We start from the raw sequence: 13979 nt of genomic DNA, 5'->3' as shown, positions 1-13979 counted from the left end.
TCATTCTCCTCACTCTCCTTGTGGTTTTAACATGACGTATCTTCTCTTCACCAGCACCACCAATTTTTGTGAAGAAGCTCAGTGATTTCACTGCTGTAGTTGGAGACCCAGTTGAGCTGCAGGCCACAGTAGAAGGATCCCAGCCCATTTCTGTTCTGTGGCTGAAAGACAAAGGGGAAATCGTTAGAGAAAGCGAAAATCTTTGGATTTCCTATTCAGAAAACATTGCAACTCTACGGATTGGAAATGCGGAACCAGCCAGTGCTGGAAAATACATCTGTCAGATCAAAAATGACGCTGGAGTTCAGGAGTGCTTTGCCACTCTGTCAGTTCTAGGTTGGTAACAAGGAAACAAAACAATATAGAATGATATTTTAACCTCACTTAACAAACTGATTGCATCTCCTGTCATGTCATCAAATATGGCTGTGATTTGTATCTCATTTCAGAACCTGCAGTCATTGTAGAGAAGCCCGGCGCAATGAAAGTCACCTCTGGAGACTCTTGTACTCTAGAATGCACAGTGGATGGCACACCGGAGCTTACTACTAGGTGGTTTAAGAATGGGAAAGAGCTGTCTACTAATCAGAAATACAAAATTAGCTTCTTCAACAAAGTGTCTGGGCTTAAGATCCTCAATGCAAGAGTAGAAGACAGTGGGGAGTATACTTTTGAGGTGAAAAACAGTGTTGGTCAAAGCAGGTGCACAGCTTCAGTGCGTGTTTCAGGTTAGTTGATTAATTTCTGAATTATCTTCGATTCTTACAATTTCTTTAAAACATATTACACAGCACACTGCCTCCTTCGGTGTCATGTCATGCTGCTGCCACTCTGGGAAGACTCACTGCTAATATGACCTTAGGCACCCTATGTAGGCCCGCTAATGTTGTGGAGATCATGGAGGCAGGGAGTCGGTTGAACCATTTTTCACCTGTCACGAAGAGGAGGCTGTGGCTTGGGCTCAGTCTCATCAACTGAGTCTGCATGTCCCAGACGGTGCAGTACTGTTCTTCTCCTTATGAGGAAGTATTGAAAAAATTAAAAGGAGAGAGGTGACCCTCAGAAGGGGTAAGCAACAGCTTTAGAGAGTATCCTCCAACCCGTTCTTATCTTCTCTCAGTACCTCAGGCCTCGGGGGGAGGGGGGAGCGGGGTGTGGTCTATACGCTTCTTAGTATTCCCTGAGACCAATTCAGATGTGTAAAAGGAAACTGTGGTGTTTCTGCTAGATGCCTGGAAACCATCTCCTTTTTAAGTTATAAAGCTGTAATATTTATAGCTGTGTTTTATCCTATACAGATCGCATTATACCGCCTTCTTTCACAAGAAAACTGAAAGAAGTTAATGGTCTCTCTGGTTCTTCTGTTGTGCTGGATTGCAAAGTGTCTGGATCACCACCTATTTCTGTTTCCTGGTCCCATGACGGACATGAGATTGCTAGTGGAGACAAGTATCAGACGACCCTTACAGACAATACTTGCTCTTTGAAAGTGAACACATTAGAGGAATCCGATATGGGAACTTATTCATGCACAGCTACTAACGTAGCTGGATCTGATGAATGCAGTGCATATTTGACTGTTAGAGGTTAGTATCCAGGACAAGATGGAGGTTTAAGATATAAAATAGTTTCTTTGCTGGCAGTTTATGTTTTTGGCTCTGTCACATGATTCTAACCACCGATATTTTGTACGGGAATATTTTACGCTTCATCAAAGTGCACTTCTCTTTTATGTCTGTCTTTAGAACCTCCTTCTTTCATGAAGAAACCTGATCCCCTGCAAGTTTTATCTGGGGCAAATATAACTTTTACCAGTATCCTAAAAGGCACCCCTCCACTAGATGTTAAATGGTTCAAAGGTAGCATTGAGCTAGTACCAGGACATAGATGCAACATCTCCTTGGAAAATTTGGTTGCAGAACTGGAGCTGTTTGATGTACAGCCACTACAAAGTGGAGATTACACCTGTCTGGTTACTAACGAGGCTGGCAAAATTTCTTGCACAACACAGCTCTTTGTAAAAGGTTTGTCAGGCTGGAAATTTCACACGTTCCTCTAAAAAAATCTCTTGGTGTCATCTTTTAACATTTATCTTCATATCATTCACTATAGAACCGGCCACATTTGTGAAAAAAATGAATAATCTCAATGTGGAGAAAGGAAAACCATTAATTCTGGAATGCACATACTCTGGTACCCCTCCGATTGCAGTCTTATGGAAGAAAAATGGATACAAAGTAGTTCATTCTGCAAAATGCAGCATCACCACCACAGAAACATCTGCCATTCTGGAAGTTCCCAGTAGTAAAATAGAAGATCAGGGGCAGTACACTTGCCACATTGAGAATGATTCTGGGCAAGATAATTGTCATGCTGCAGTCTCAGTATTAGGTGTGTCCTCATTCCACAAAGAATCTTTTTTATACTAATGGTCATTGTGGTATTTAAATTTTGTTACTAATGATGTGTCTTTGTTCTTTAGAACAACCTTATTTTGTTACACGCTTGGAACCTGTTCAGGTGACAGTTGGGGATTCTGCATCATTACAATGCCAAGTTGCTGGCACACCAGAAATTATTGTATCATGGTACAAAGGCGATACAAAACTAAGAGCAACTCCTACCTCTAAAATGTACTTTAAGAACAACGTTGCCACTTTGGTTTTCGGCCAGGTGGATAGTGGTGATAGCGGGAAGTATACCTGCAAAGCAGAAAATAGTGTTGGAGAGGCTTCTTCATCAGCTTTGCTTTCTGTTCAAGGTGAATATTTCATGTTATCAAATATAAAAGTTTACTTTCTTTGGGTGTGGTATTTCAGGAAAGAAAAGTCTTTTTTCAGAAACACCCAGTGTCTTTTACACGGCCAGTTAGAAACTACCCATGTCAAGAGGCCCTGCAGCATTTATTAGCTTTCAGTAGCAAAGGACTGGCTGGGAAGAAATTCCCATGAAATTATCCTGTGCTCTCTCTAAGACATAGAGGCGTCTGTGTCTTCCCTTTCAGTTTAGGGCATGTCCCGAGTTATTCTTCTAGCTCTTTACAATGTAGAAAATGTGAGACCATTGTTCAAACATTAAGGCTAAGTTCTGCCTTCATTTACAACTTCGGAACATGGACTTCAATGAGACAGGAAGGGTGCAAGTGGTTGTACTCTTACTAGCATCCCTGGGCAGAGTCCTCTCTTCACACCAATCCCCAAACTAAATGGTCTAGCATATAATCTCTTTGATCTTTTATGGGCCTCTTACTGTTTTATATTAGGCAAGTTGGTTAAAAACAATAACTGGATGGTCCAGTGTCATCTTGTAAATCTACCCAAACTAAATCACAATAGAGTATCTTCTTAGGCAGTGCTTACTGGAGTGTTCACCAAAGCTAGATAACTTCCCAAAACTTTCATTGTGCAATACTTCTTTCCTTGCAGAGCGTAAATTTCCTCCTTCATTTACTCGAACATTGAGAGACATTCATGAAACTATTGGCTTACCAGTTACATTTGATTGTGGCATAACTGGCTCAGAACCTATTGAAGTATCCTGGTCTAAAGATGGCGTACCTATCCGAGATGGCTACAATGTGCAAACCTCCTTCTTAAATAACGTAGCAACTCTCCAGTTTTTGCAGACTGACAAGAGCCTTGCTGGGCAATACACTTGTACAGCTTCCAATGCTATTGGAACTGCTTCTTCCACTGCCAGGCTCGTGCTTACAGGTTGGTTGATTATGAAATAATTTCCCTTTAACGTCACCAGGTCATTTTTTCATTTCCATCTCAACTTAAAACTATAGGTGCAACATTTATTTATTGAACAATATGCTTTAAACTAATGGAGCTCTTAAAAGCTATACGCGTTTTTCTGTTTCTTTCACTCTGTAGAAGGGAAGAATCCTCCATTGTTTGACATCCCAATTGTACCCGTGGATGCTTTTGCTGGGGAAAGTGTTGACTTTGAGTGCCACGTATCAGGAACACAACCAATTAAGGTCACTTGGGCAAAAAATAACCAAGAGATACGGACCGGACGAAAGTACCAGATTAGTTATGTAGACAACATAGCTTATTTGACAGTTCTGAACATTGACAGTGCAGATTCTGGAACCTATACATGCCATGCTAGCAATGAAGTTGGAAAGGACTCTTGCGCAGCTCAACTTAGTATTAAAGGTATTGCCTGATCCATGCGTATGAATTCCTTTATATCTAAAATAAATAAGTCATCTTGTTGCTAGATAAGTTTGAGACCATCTTTTCAATATATGGATTAGAAAATGTATATTGAAGTATCTATTCGGAGGAATTGAAAGGTCTTTGAAAGAAAGTGTGGGGAGAATTGTGGAGACGAGATAATGTTTTCTTTAGTCTACTTTTCTTTGAAAGTTTACGGACTTTTTCATTTTAAATGGTTTGTACAAAATCTGCTTTGCTCCTTGTAACTTATATATAGGGTCCTGATTTTGTTTAAAAAAGGCATTTTTCTTAAAAGCAGTACAAGTAATTTTTTTATAACTTTTTAAATAGTAAAACTCTACATCCATTTACGCAGTGTGGTATTTTCGTGTTCCAAGAATGGTGTTCTCTGCATACTTTTTGTTTAAAAAAAAAAAAAAAAAAAGCACTGTTTGTGTATGCAAACTGGTTTTTTTTAACAACATATAGCAATTAAAGGTATTTCTTGAAAAGTCTTCTACTGAATATTTGATCTTAAAATTTATTTTTTGAATTTAAGGAGTATGTTCATTTCTTGCAGAACGAAAAATTCCACCTAGTTTTACAAAGAAGCTATCTGAAATAGTAGAAGAAACAGAAGGGAACATCCTTAAACTTGAGGGCCGTGTTTCTGGTTCTCAGCCTCTGACCGTTGCTTGGTATAAAAACAATCAAGAGATCTATCAGAGTCCTAATTGTGAAATATCATTCCTAAACAACACCATACTTCTGCAAATTAAGAGCGCACGGCAGGCAGATGCTGGCTTATATACCTGCAAAGTGTCCAATGAAGCAGGAAGTGTATTGTGTACATCTTCCGTTGTTATTAAAGGTTAGTTAATTTCATATTTTGCCTCACTGTGGTGTTAGTTTTCTTTATCAACATGTTAGCTGTCAAAATATACCTTCCATAGCTAATCAGATAATTCTCTCTAGGAGTCTTATCTTTAGGCCATATATAATTGTGTTCGAACAATATTAAATTCAGTACAGTTTACACAATGATATAACGGCCCCAATTCCTGCTTTAGATACACAGGCACAACTCTGAGCTCTGTATTTCAGGATAGAATTTGGGCACAGTGTTTCTATTCCTTTCACCTTAGAATACAGCACAAATAGTATACAACAAAATAGTGACTGCTTTCCTGTAGCTTTCTATATTTTATTTAGAGAACGGTATTATACAAACCTTGCTGCTATCAATACATATTTGTTGCAAATAATAACCCAACACTGTGCATGCTATGAATGGTTAGAGGTTTGCAATATACCATTTTTTACCTTTTTTTAACATAATTTTTTTACATTTTTACATAATTTACGTTTTTACATAATTCCTGGTAATTAAATTCCAGACCACACCTGGAATATTTGTTCACTAAAGTGTGACAGATTTTTTTTTGGGACAATGTCAACACGTCTCAAAAATAGCTGAAAATATTTAGTTATTAATGCAAGAGTCAGAACCTTTTGGGGGTTTTCTGTTGTTTTTTACTTTTTGCATACTGTCCTTTGGGACCTATTTTGCATACATAATCCTGATTTATCATATATCTTTGGAAGTCCATACCCTTAATATGCATTCTGAGCACAGTACATAATGTGTTTAGAAAGCATTTTGTGAATTATTTATCTAGCTCTTAACAAGTGTCGTGCAAACACACTGTCTACTCCATTGTATGTCTTTTTCTTGTACTTTTGTTTTTTTCCTCTTTTCCCTCATGCAATATGATGTGTGTCATACTTTAAACAGTAACATCTAGATTACTCATAAAAATGAGCCTATGCTGACACTTCATTTGAATCTCCATTGGGGTTTTGCAGGGAGCTGCATGGAATGAGCAAAGTAAAATGTGCATGAGATGGTTTCATTTTGGCCCATATTTACACCTGTGCAACTCTCACTAAAACTAACTATTTTGTTCATGCCTACCTGAGGGCAGAGTTGTGACACACATGCTCTGCAAATGCATGATTGCCTACCCCTAAGCAAAGAAATATTTTAGTGGGTCCAACACCCTGGCTTGGTTTTCAAAGGTGCTGAGAACCTGCATTGCCTGGTGATTTCATATGGAATCGTGGGTGCTCAGCTCCTCCACACATCAGGAGCCATAGGGATAAAACCTTCTGTCCCTGTCAAATAGGACAACCAAACTGAGGAGTAGCCAAGTTACATGTGGCTGATCTCTAGTTGGGGCCAAAAATACCTCCGGCCATTTTATCTTCCTGTATTTGCAATCCTGATTTTCCAAACTCATCTGCTAATGCATAAGATCAGGATGGATTGATCCTCTACTCTTCCCATTATTTTGCCTTTTATATTATGTCAAACAATATTGTGAGATATTATGTGATGTCACGCAAGACATACATTTAACGGACAGTAGAAATTTAAAACCTGTAATACTGGTTTCTTTTTGCTTACATTAATGTCAATAACTTTGCTCTCATATCTTTTCCACCAAATGCATCGTCACTGTTCCACACTCTTGCTGTTGAGGGCATCCAGGATGGGATTGAGTTAAACCACAAAAGTTAAGGTTAAAGTCAGATTAATGTTGCTTTAAGATTTATGACGATGATGAGGTAACTAGTTATATCTGGTGTGAACTATGAATTAAGATTGTAAAAACATATCAGCCTGAACATTTAGTGATATAAAAATGTGAGGTCCTGTAACATCCGTCAAATCTCTACTCATTTTCTTTTCATGTTATGACAGTTTTGCTATGCAAGATGTGCAGCTTTTCCTTCATTGTTGGAAGGTTCAGAACAAATGAATCTATATCTAAATTTGTACAGCCAGGGCAGTTTGCTGTGGTAAAATGAGTTGAGCAATAATTACTTTTGTAGTATATTGCATTGTTTGGTCTTATAAAAAGTGCTTAAGCAATATTTGAAGAATAGCAGTGGTGCTTTAGTATCCTTTAAAGAAGGAGTACAAATTTAAACTACTGCTTTGAAAGAAGATGGAATACAGAAAAACTCTCTTCTTGCATGCTTGTGAAAAAGTACATTTTCCATACTATTTTTTCTAATACTATGTAGCATTAGTATTCTCAGAAACCAGATTTGTATGTATCAACACACACAGATGATCATTCTCTTATTTGTACATATGACTGACTTGTTAAAGTCAAAATTTCATTTATTTCTTGTGTTTCTCTCTCATGTTCATATCACACATTTCTTTCTTGATTATTTACTAAAATATTTTCCAATTCCAGAACCAAAAAAGCCACCAGTGTTTGACCAACCTCTTAGACCCATGACAATAGCGGAAGGAGATATTTTGCAGCTCAGCTGCCACGTCCAGGGATCACAGCCAATCAGGATTCAGTGGCTGAAGGCTGGGAGAGAAATAAAAGCTTCAGATAAATGCACCTTTAGCTTTGCTAATGGAACAGCTCTTTTGGAACTCACAGCAGTTACTAAAACTGATGCAGGCGAATATGTGTGCAAAGCTACAAATGTAGCTGGAAGTGACTCTTGCAAGTCAAAAGTGACAGTGAAAGGTATAGTAAAAGAGAAAAATCAGCTTGTGATGGCAATTTAAACCAAAACTACAATGATCACACCTTTGTTTTCTGTGAATTAAGTGGTTCATAATCAAATAGAAAATAACCAGTGTCTTTGTTACTTCATAAAATATTACATAATCTGAAATACTGGCCTAATTGTAGCATTATATTTAATGATAATTAATATAACACCATAAATATACAATGTATACATTAGGGGGCCTGTGTCAAATGAACAGTAGGTCCCCACCCTGAGGGTTTAGAATTTAACCTTTGTGACAAAGTTCCTCCTCTACCTTGGGGGGTCTTGCACTTATTGGCGGATTTGCTCACCTCAGAGATTCACAGCAGCCCTCAGTTTGGCCGTTTTTGTGAACCCACAGTCCAGGTCAACTCCTCCTGTGTCTGATCAGGAGTTGGGAGGTTTGGGGGGAACCTGGGCCCGCCCTCTACTCTGGGTTCCAGCCCAGGGCCCTGTGGAATGCAGCTGTCTAGAGTGCCTCCTGGAACAGCTCTGCGACAGCTACAACTCCCTGGGCTAATTCCCCATGGCCTCCTCCCAACACCTTCTTTATCCTCACCATAGGACCTTCCTCCTGGTGTCTGATAACGCTTGTACTCCTCAGTTCTCCAGCAGTATGCCTTCTCACTCTCAGCTCCTAGTGCCTCTTGCTCCCAGAGCATGCGTGCCACAAACTGAAGTGAGCTCCTTTTTAAACTCGGGTGCCCTGATTAGCCAGCCTTAATTGATTCTAGCAGCTTCTTGATTGGCTGCAGGTGTTCTAATCAGCCTGTCTGTCTTAATTGTTTCCATAAAGTTCCTAATAGTTCTGGAACCTTCCCTGTTACCGTACCCAGGGAAAAGGGACCTACTCAACCTGGGGCTGATATATCTGCCTTCTATCACTCTCCTATAGCCATCTGGCCCGACCCTGTCACACCTTGCAGACAAAACACAGCCTTTGAGGCAAGACCAAGCTGAAAGAGTGGGCTACAGTCCCTAGACCATGCATGCTCCATGGGGAAGATGGGGGTTTAGGTATGTCTTGTAGGACATTACTAAGGGAATTTGGTATATTGTCAGGGAGAGTGCTCCATGTCTATGTGGCACCATGAGACACAGCAAAGTCTGGAGTGAGCCAGCCAGAAAGATAGTACAGTAAGGAAGAAGGCTGGGGAGCACATTAAGAACAAATTCTTTGCCCAGCTCAGAGGCAGCAGTGCAATTAATTGGGCTGGGCTATCTCAGCTTCAACCCACACTGCCCCCTCACTCAATTGAAATTAATACAGTTTGGGGATGAGACTCTCTCTCTCAAATATTTATACCCCCATCACTATTGCATCTGAGCTCTTCACAGTAATTAACATATTAAGGTAGCACCACCCCTGGAACAGAGGCAGCAGTGGGCCTAGAAGTCGCTCAGACACTTTAATCTTCTAGCTGTAGGCTGATGATAAAACTAAGACACCTTGTAGGCCAGGTCTTTAAGAAATGAACACCAAAGAGAAGCCCCTTGTTACTGTCCTGTGTGGAAGCTGCTGGATAATAGCTGATGAGAACTTTTGAAAATCAGGCCACTTATTTATGTGTCCAGCTGTGGATTTAAGAGCCTAAATTAAAGTCATCCATTTTTGAAAATCTTAAAATCTGATTCTGATGATGTTTACTTCCATATAAATTTTACACGGTGTGACAGAGATAAGAATAAGCCTTACAGTGTCTGCTTCCATCTTAGGAAATCAGATGATAACTTATTGAAAGTCATCGGAAAGTACTTGGCATTTTTTCTTTCATACATGCACTGCATATGCTGCTTTAGTAAATGGATTCAGCTACAATAAAAAATATTCACATTCAGGGGATTGAAAAATCTTAATTCCTTAAACCTATTTTTCAGAAAAACCAGCAGCTGCGCCAGCAGCTAAGAAAGCACCAGTGGATGGAAAGCTGTACTTTATCTCAGAGCCTCAGAATCTCAAAGTTACGGAAAGTAAGCTTGTTCTTCCAAAAATATGTCATCTTCTCTATTTGTTGTATTAGTTGTATGACGATATCTCCTGCTGTCTTACACATGTGAAAGATGAGCTACTTGATTTTGTATTTTTCTATAGAGAGTGTTGCAACGTTTCTTGCTAAAGTTGGAGGTGATCCAATCCCAAATGTTAAATGGACTAAGGGAAAGTGGAGACAACTCAACCAGGGAGGTCGTATTTTCATCCAGCAGAGAGGAGACGAAGCCAAACTAGAAATAAAGGATGCAACAAAAACTGATTCTGGAATGTACAGATGTGTAGCTTTTAATGAACATGGTGAAATTGAGACCAGCGTTGAACTTCAAGTTGAAGAACGAAGAAAGGAAGAAGTAATTGAAGGAGATCTGAGAGCAAAACTGAAGAGGTAGGCATAAGAATCTTTTCTCGATCACTCTGTAGTCTCTACAGTGGGGGATGCAATTGTATCTCTGATCTAGAGGCAATTAATTAATATTTACAACATATTGAACAGATTGACACCATTTATATATAGGCCTTGATCCTACCAAGACTTATTCATATCAGTAGTCTTTCAGTCACTAAGAATCCCCTTGAAGTCATGAGTAGCGAGCACTTATGTGCCTAATAGTTTGTCGGATAAAGCCCCTCCAGCGCTAACCTGAAGGCTCACTCTATACCAAACGATTTTAAGCAGACTTGGTTACCCAAAGGATTCTCCTAGAAAGAAGAAATATTGTGCATGTTTTCTAATTATTCTCCTTACTTAAATAGTACTCCAACCAAAAAGAAGGAAGAGGAGGAAGAGAAGCCCATTAATATCATGGAACTTCTCAAAAATGTTGATCCCAAAGAATATGAGAAGTATGCTCGCATGTATGGAATTACAGATTTCCGTGGCCTCCTGCAAGCCTTTGAGCTGCTAAAGCAAAGCCAAGAGGAAGAAAGTCATAGATTGGTAAGACCTAGTCAGACTGTGGCATTGGGAATGTTAAGAATAACATGGTTTCTGGCAACAGGCTTGATATCCTAGCTGTGACATTGCTGTATTCATAAGAGATTCAGATTCCAATTCTATCTTGTCTCACTCTCCGAACTCCCAGCATGCTCAAGCACTGGGTGAGGCAGTGTTGCTACCAACAGTGACCCTTCTGTCCAAGTAAGTCCTGTCCCCATCTCTTTGCTCAGAGGATCTTGGTGACATGGAACCTGTAAGATGGGCTGGTGAGGAGGTTAAAGTCAGCTATGGGTTTGCAGAAGGTTCAGTTAGAAAGACACACGACTCTCCAGATTTGTTATCAGGGAGGGAGGGACAGATATGAACACATGGATCCTAACTACTTCCCAGTAGTGTTACTTCATGTTAAATCATGTCATGTCTTTCCACAGGAAACTGAAATCACAGAGAGAGTTCGAAAAGGAGACCAGGAATTTGACGAACTTGTATCGTTTATTCATCAGAGAGTCACACAGACAGAGGTGACATGATGGCTTTGACTTGATAGTCAAGTATTTAATCACATAATAGGAAGTGTGATCTTGGAATGAAGACTTAACCTTTTAAATTCATATTTTTCAGCCTATCACTCTCATCAGGGATATTGAAAACCAGACCGTTTTAGCAGATGAGGACGCTGTCTTTGAATGTGAAATTAAGATTAATTATCCAGAAATCAAACTCTCCTGGTACAAAGGGACTCAAAAATTGGATTCTAGTAACAAGTATGAAATAAAAATTAAAGGTGATCGGCACATACTCAGAATCAGGAACTGCCAACCTGCAGATCAGGGGAATTTCAGAGTTGTCTGTGGTCCACATATTGCTAATGCAAAGCTAACTGTGATTGGTAAGTGTACATTTAAAGTTTCTATTTGAAAGTAATTTATCCTCTTTAATTTAACACTCAGATATCTGCTAAAATATGTATTTTAACATGCTAACAGCACCTGCAGTTGAACGGAATCTTCACGATACTGCTTTCAAGGAAGGACGCACATGCACCCTGATTTGTCAGTTCTCTATCCCAGATGCCAAATCTCAGTGGTATAGAAATGGAAAAGCCATTAAGATAGGAGGAAGATACTCAACACAAGTCTCAGAGAAAATCCACAAACTAATCATCAAGGATGTTAGAACAGAAGACCAAGGACAGTATACCTGCAAGCTTCACAATATAGAAACAACTGCAGATCTAACCATAGAAGGTTTGTAAACAGATGGAAATCTCTATTTTATGGTTTCTTGAAAGAGTTTCTGGATGCTCAGTTAACAGAAGATGGACCTGATGGGAAATTCTGCTGATCCATTCCTTTGAAGGAGATACCACTGCCAGGATAACCTAATAATATTTTATCTGTATAATTAATATGACCCATTACTCTGAAACACTTAGATCTGAATTATGTTTATCCTCTTTAGTCTCCTCTTTCTGAGATGTTTATATTTTCCTGAGATTTCAAACTTCCAATGTGCCTAGACACCAAGCATTCTTTATCTTTTCTTAATTGCTTTAATGATTTCTCTTGAATACTTCTCACAATAATCGTGTTGTGGCAATACTCTTGTGTCTTCTTAACTTCACTCCTAAATGGAGCACTTCACAGGAGATAGAATGATGAATACACATTTCTTTGTATTTCTTTTTTCTTCATTTCCTTTTTCAATATCCTAGTAGGTTTCTGTTGTTTGTTTTACAGAATATTATATACATTAACTCCTCACTTATAGTCGCCCCATTAATGTTATTTCATTGTTACATTGCTGATCAATTAGGGAACATGCTCATTTAAAGTTGTGCAATGCTCCCTTATAATGTTGTTTGGCAGCCACCTGCTTTGTCCACTGCTTGCAGAAAGAGCAGCCTGTTGGAGCTAGCTGGTGGGGGCTTGGAACCAGGGTGGACCGGCAGCCCCCCCAACAGCTCCCGACTCCCCTAAATTCCCTGTGCAGCAGCCGCCCAGCAGACTATCAATTGCAGGCAGTTCAGCTGTCCCTCCCACCACTGCCCTGTGCTGCTCCTGCCCTCTGCCTTGGAGCTGCTCCCGGGAGCCTCCTGCTTGCTGTGCGGGGGGGGGGGGGTGAGGGTGTCCCCCTCCCCCCTGCTCCTGCCCCCCGCTTACCCCATCTCCATAGAGCAGTGGGGAACACGACAGGGCTCAGGACGGAGGGAGCTTGCTAGCAGCAGCTGCTGTCTCAACTTGTTGATCTACTTAAAAAGGCAATGTACTTAGAGTGGGGTCAGAGTACTTAAAGGGGCAATGCACATCTCTCTCTCACACACAAGGGTGTGCGCCTGTGTCTCTGTCTCTGTCTGACATGCTGTCTCCCCTCCCTCCAATTGTGCTGCCTTGTAGAGTGTGAGGCTACATTAACAACAATGTGTTAACCCTTGAGGGCTCAGCCAACTGCTTGTTCATCATTTAGTAGTAAGGCATTCCCTGGGAAATTCCCTCTTCCACCCTCTGACTTCACCATCTCAACCAAGCTTCACAATCATCATTGCTGTGTACAGTATTTAAATTGTTTGTTTAAAACTTATACTGTGTGTGTGTGTGTGTGTGTGTGTGCGCACGCGCGCGTCTATATATATATATCTATATATATAGATATATATATATATAGTCTTTTGTCTGGTGGAAAAAAATTCCCTGGAACCTAACCCCCACATTTATATTAATTCTTATGGGGAAACTGGGTTCTCTTAACATCGTTTTGCTTAAAGTCGCATTTTTCAGGAACATAACTACAACATTAAGCGAGGAGTTACTGTACAAACAAAGGTCTATTGCAACAAGGATAACTGATATATTTTTGTTTTGTTTCCAAACCAGCTGAGCCCATTCAGTTCACAAAGAGCATACAGAATATAGTGGTGAGTGAACACCAGTCTGCAACCTTTGAGTGTGAGGTTTCATTTGATGACGCAGTTGTGACATGGTACAAAGGCTCCATTGAACTGAGGGAGAGTCGTAAATACAGCTTTAGAAGTGAAGGTCGCTGTCATTATATGACTATCCACAATGTCACTGCACAAGATGAAGGTAACCTTAATGGGATGTTTCCATTGTCACTGTTTTTTCTCATTGTTTGTGTTTTTTAATGATCGACATGAGGTATATATCAAAATGCTTTCATATTCCAGGTGTGTATTCTGTAATTGCTCGTCTTGAACCAAGAGGTGAAGCAAGAAGCACTGCAGAGCTCTATCTGACAACCAAAGGTTAGTGCATGTAGTAAACAAGTTTGAGAGTGT

General features: G+C 39.9%; 1 protein-coding gene across 1 annotated transcript in view; it reads left to right on the top strand.

Moving 5' to 3' along the window:
* TTN (titin) overlaps positions 1–13979 on the top strand; it is a 308950-nt gene that overhangs the window by 119225 nt on the left and 175746 nt on the right. Inside the window, exons 106-122 of the mRNA XM_074967679.1 lie at positions 55–336; positions 450–728; positions 1299–1586; positions 1746–2024; positions 2113–2391; positions 2483–2761; positions 3426–3713; positions 3879–4166; positions 4750–5040; positions 7439–7726; positions 9633–9725; positions 9847–10132; positions 10501–10684; positions 11116–11205; positions 11306–11573; positions 13558–13767; positions 13869–13946. Of these exons, the coding sequence (XP_074823780.1) occupies positions 55–336; positions 450–728; positions 1299–1586; positions 1746–2024; positions 2113–2391; positions 2483–2761; positions 3426–3713; positions 3879–4166; positions 4750–5040; positions 7439–7726; positions 9633–9725; positions 9847–10132; positions 10501–10684; positions 11116–11205; positions 11306–11573; positions 13558–13767; positions 13869–13946 (4050 nt within the window). The remainder of the gene's footprint in view (positions 1–54; positions 337–449; positions 729–1298; positions 1587–1745; positions 2025–2112; positions 2392–2482; positions 2762–3425; positions 3714–3878; positions 4167–4749; positions 5041–7438; positions 7727–9632; positions 9726–9846; positions 10133–10500; positions 10685–11115; positions 11206–11305; positions 11574–13557; positions 13768–13868; positions 13947–13979) is intronic.

Source organism: Natator depressus, chromosome 11 (genome assembly GCF_965152275.1).
Source record: "Natator depressus isolate rNatDep1 chromosome 11, rNatDep2.hap1, whole genome shotgun sequence".
Classification (NCBI taxonomy): Eukaryota; Metazoa; Chordata; order Testudines; family Cheloniidae; genus Natator; species Natator depressus.
Note: the sequence above shows the minus strand (reverse complement) of the source record. Positions and strands in the feature narration are given on the sequence as shown.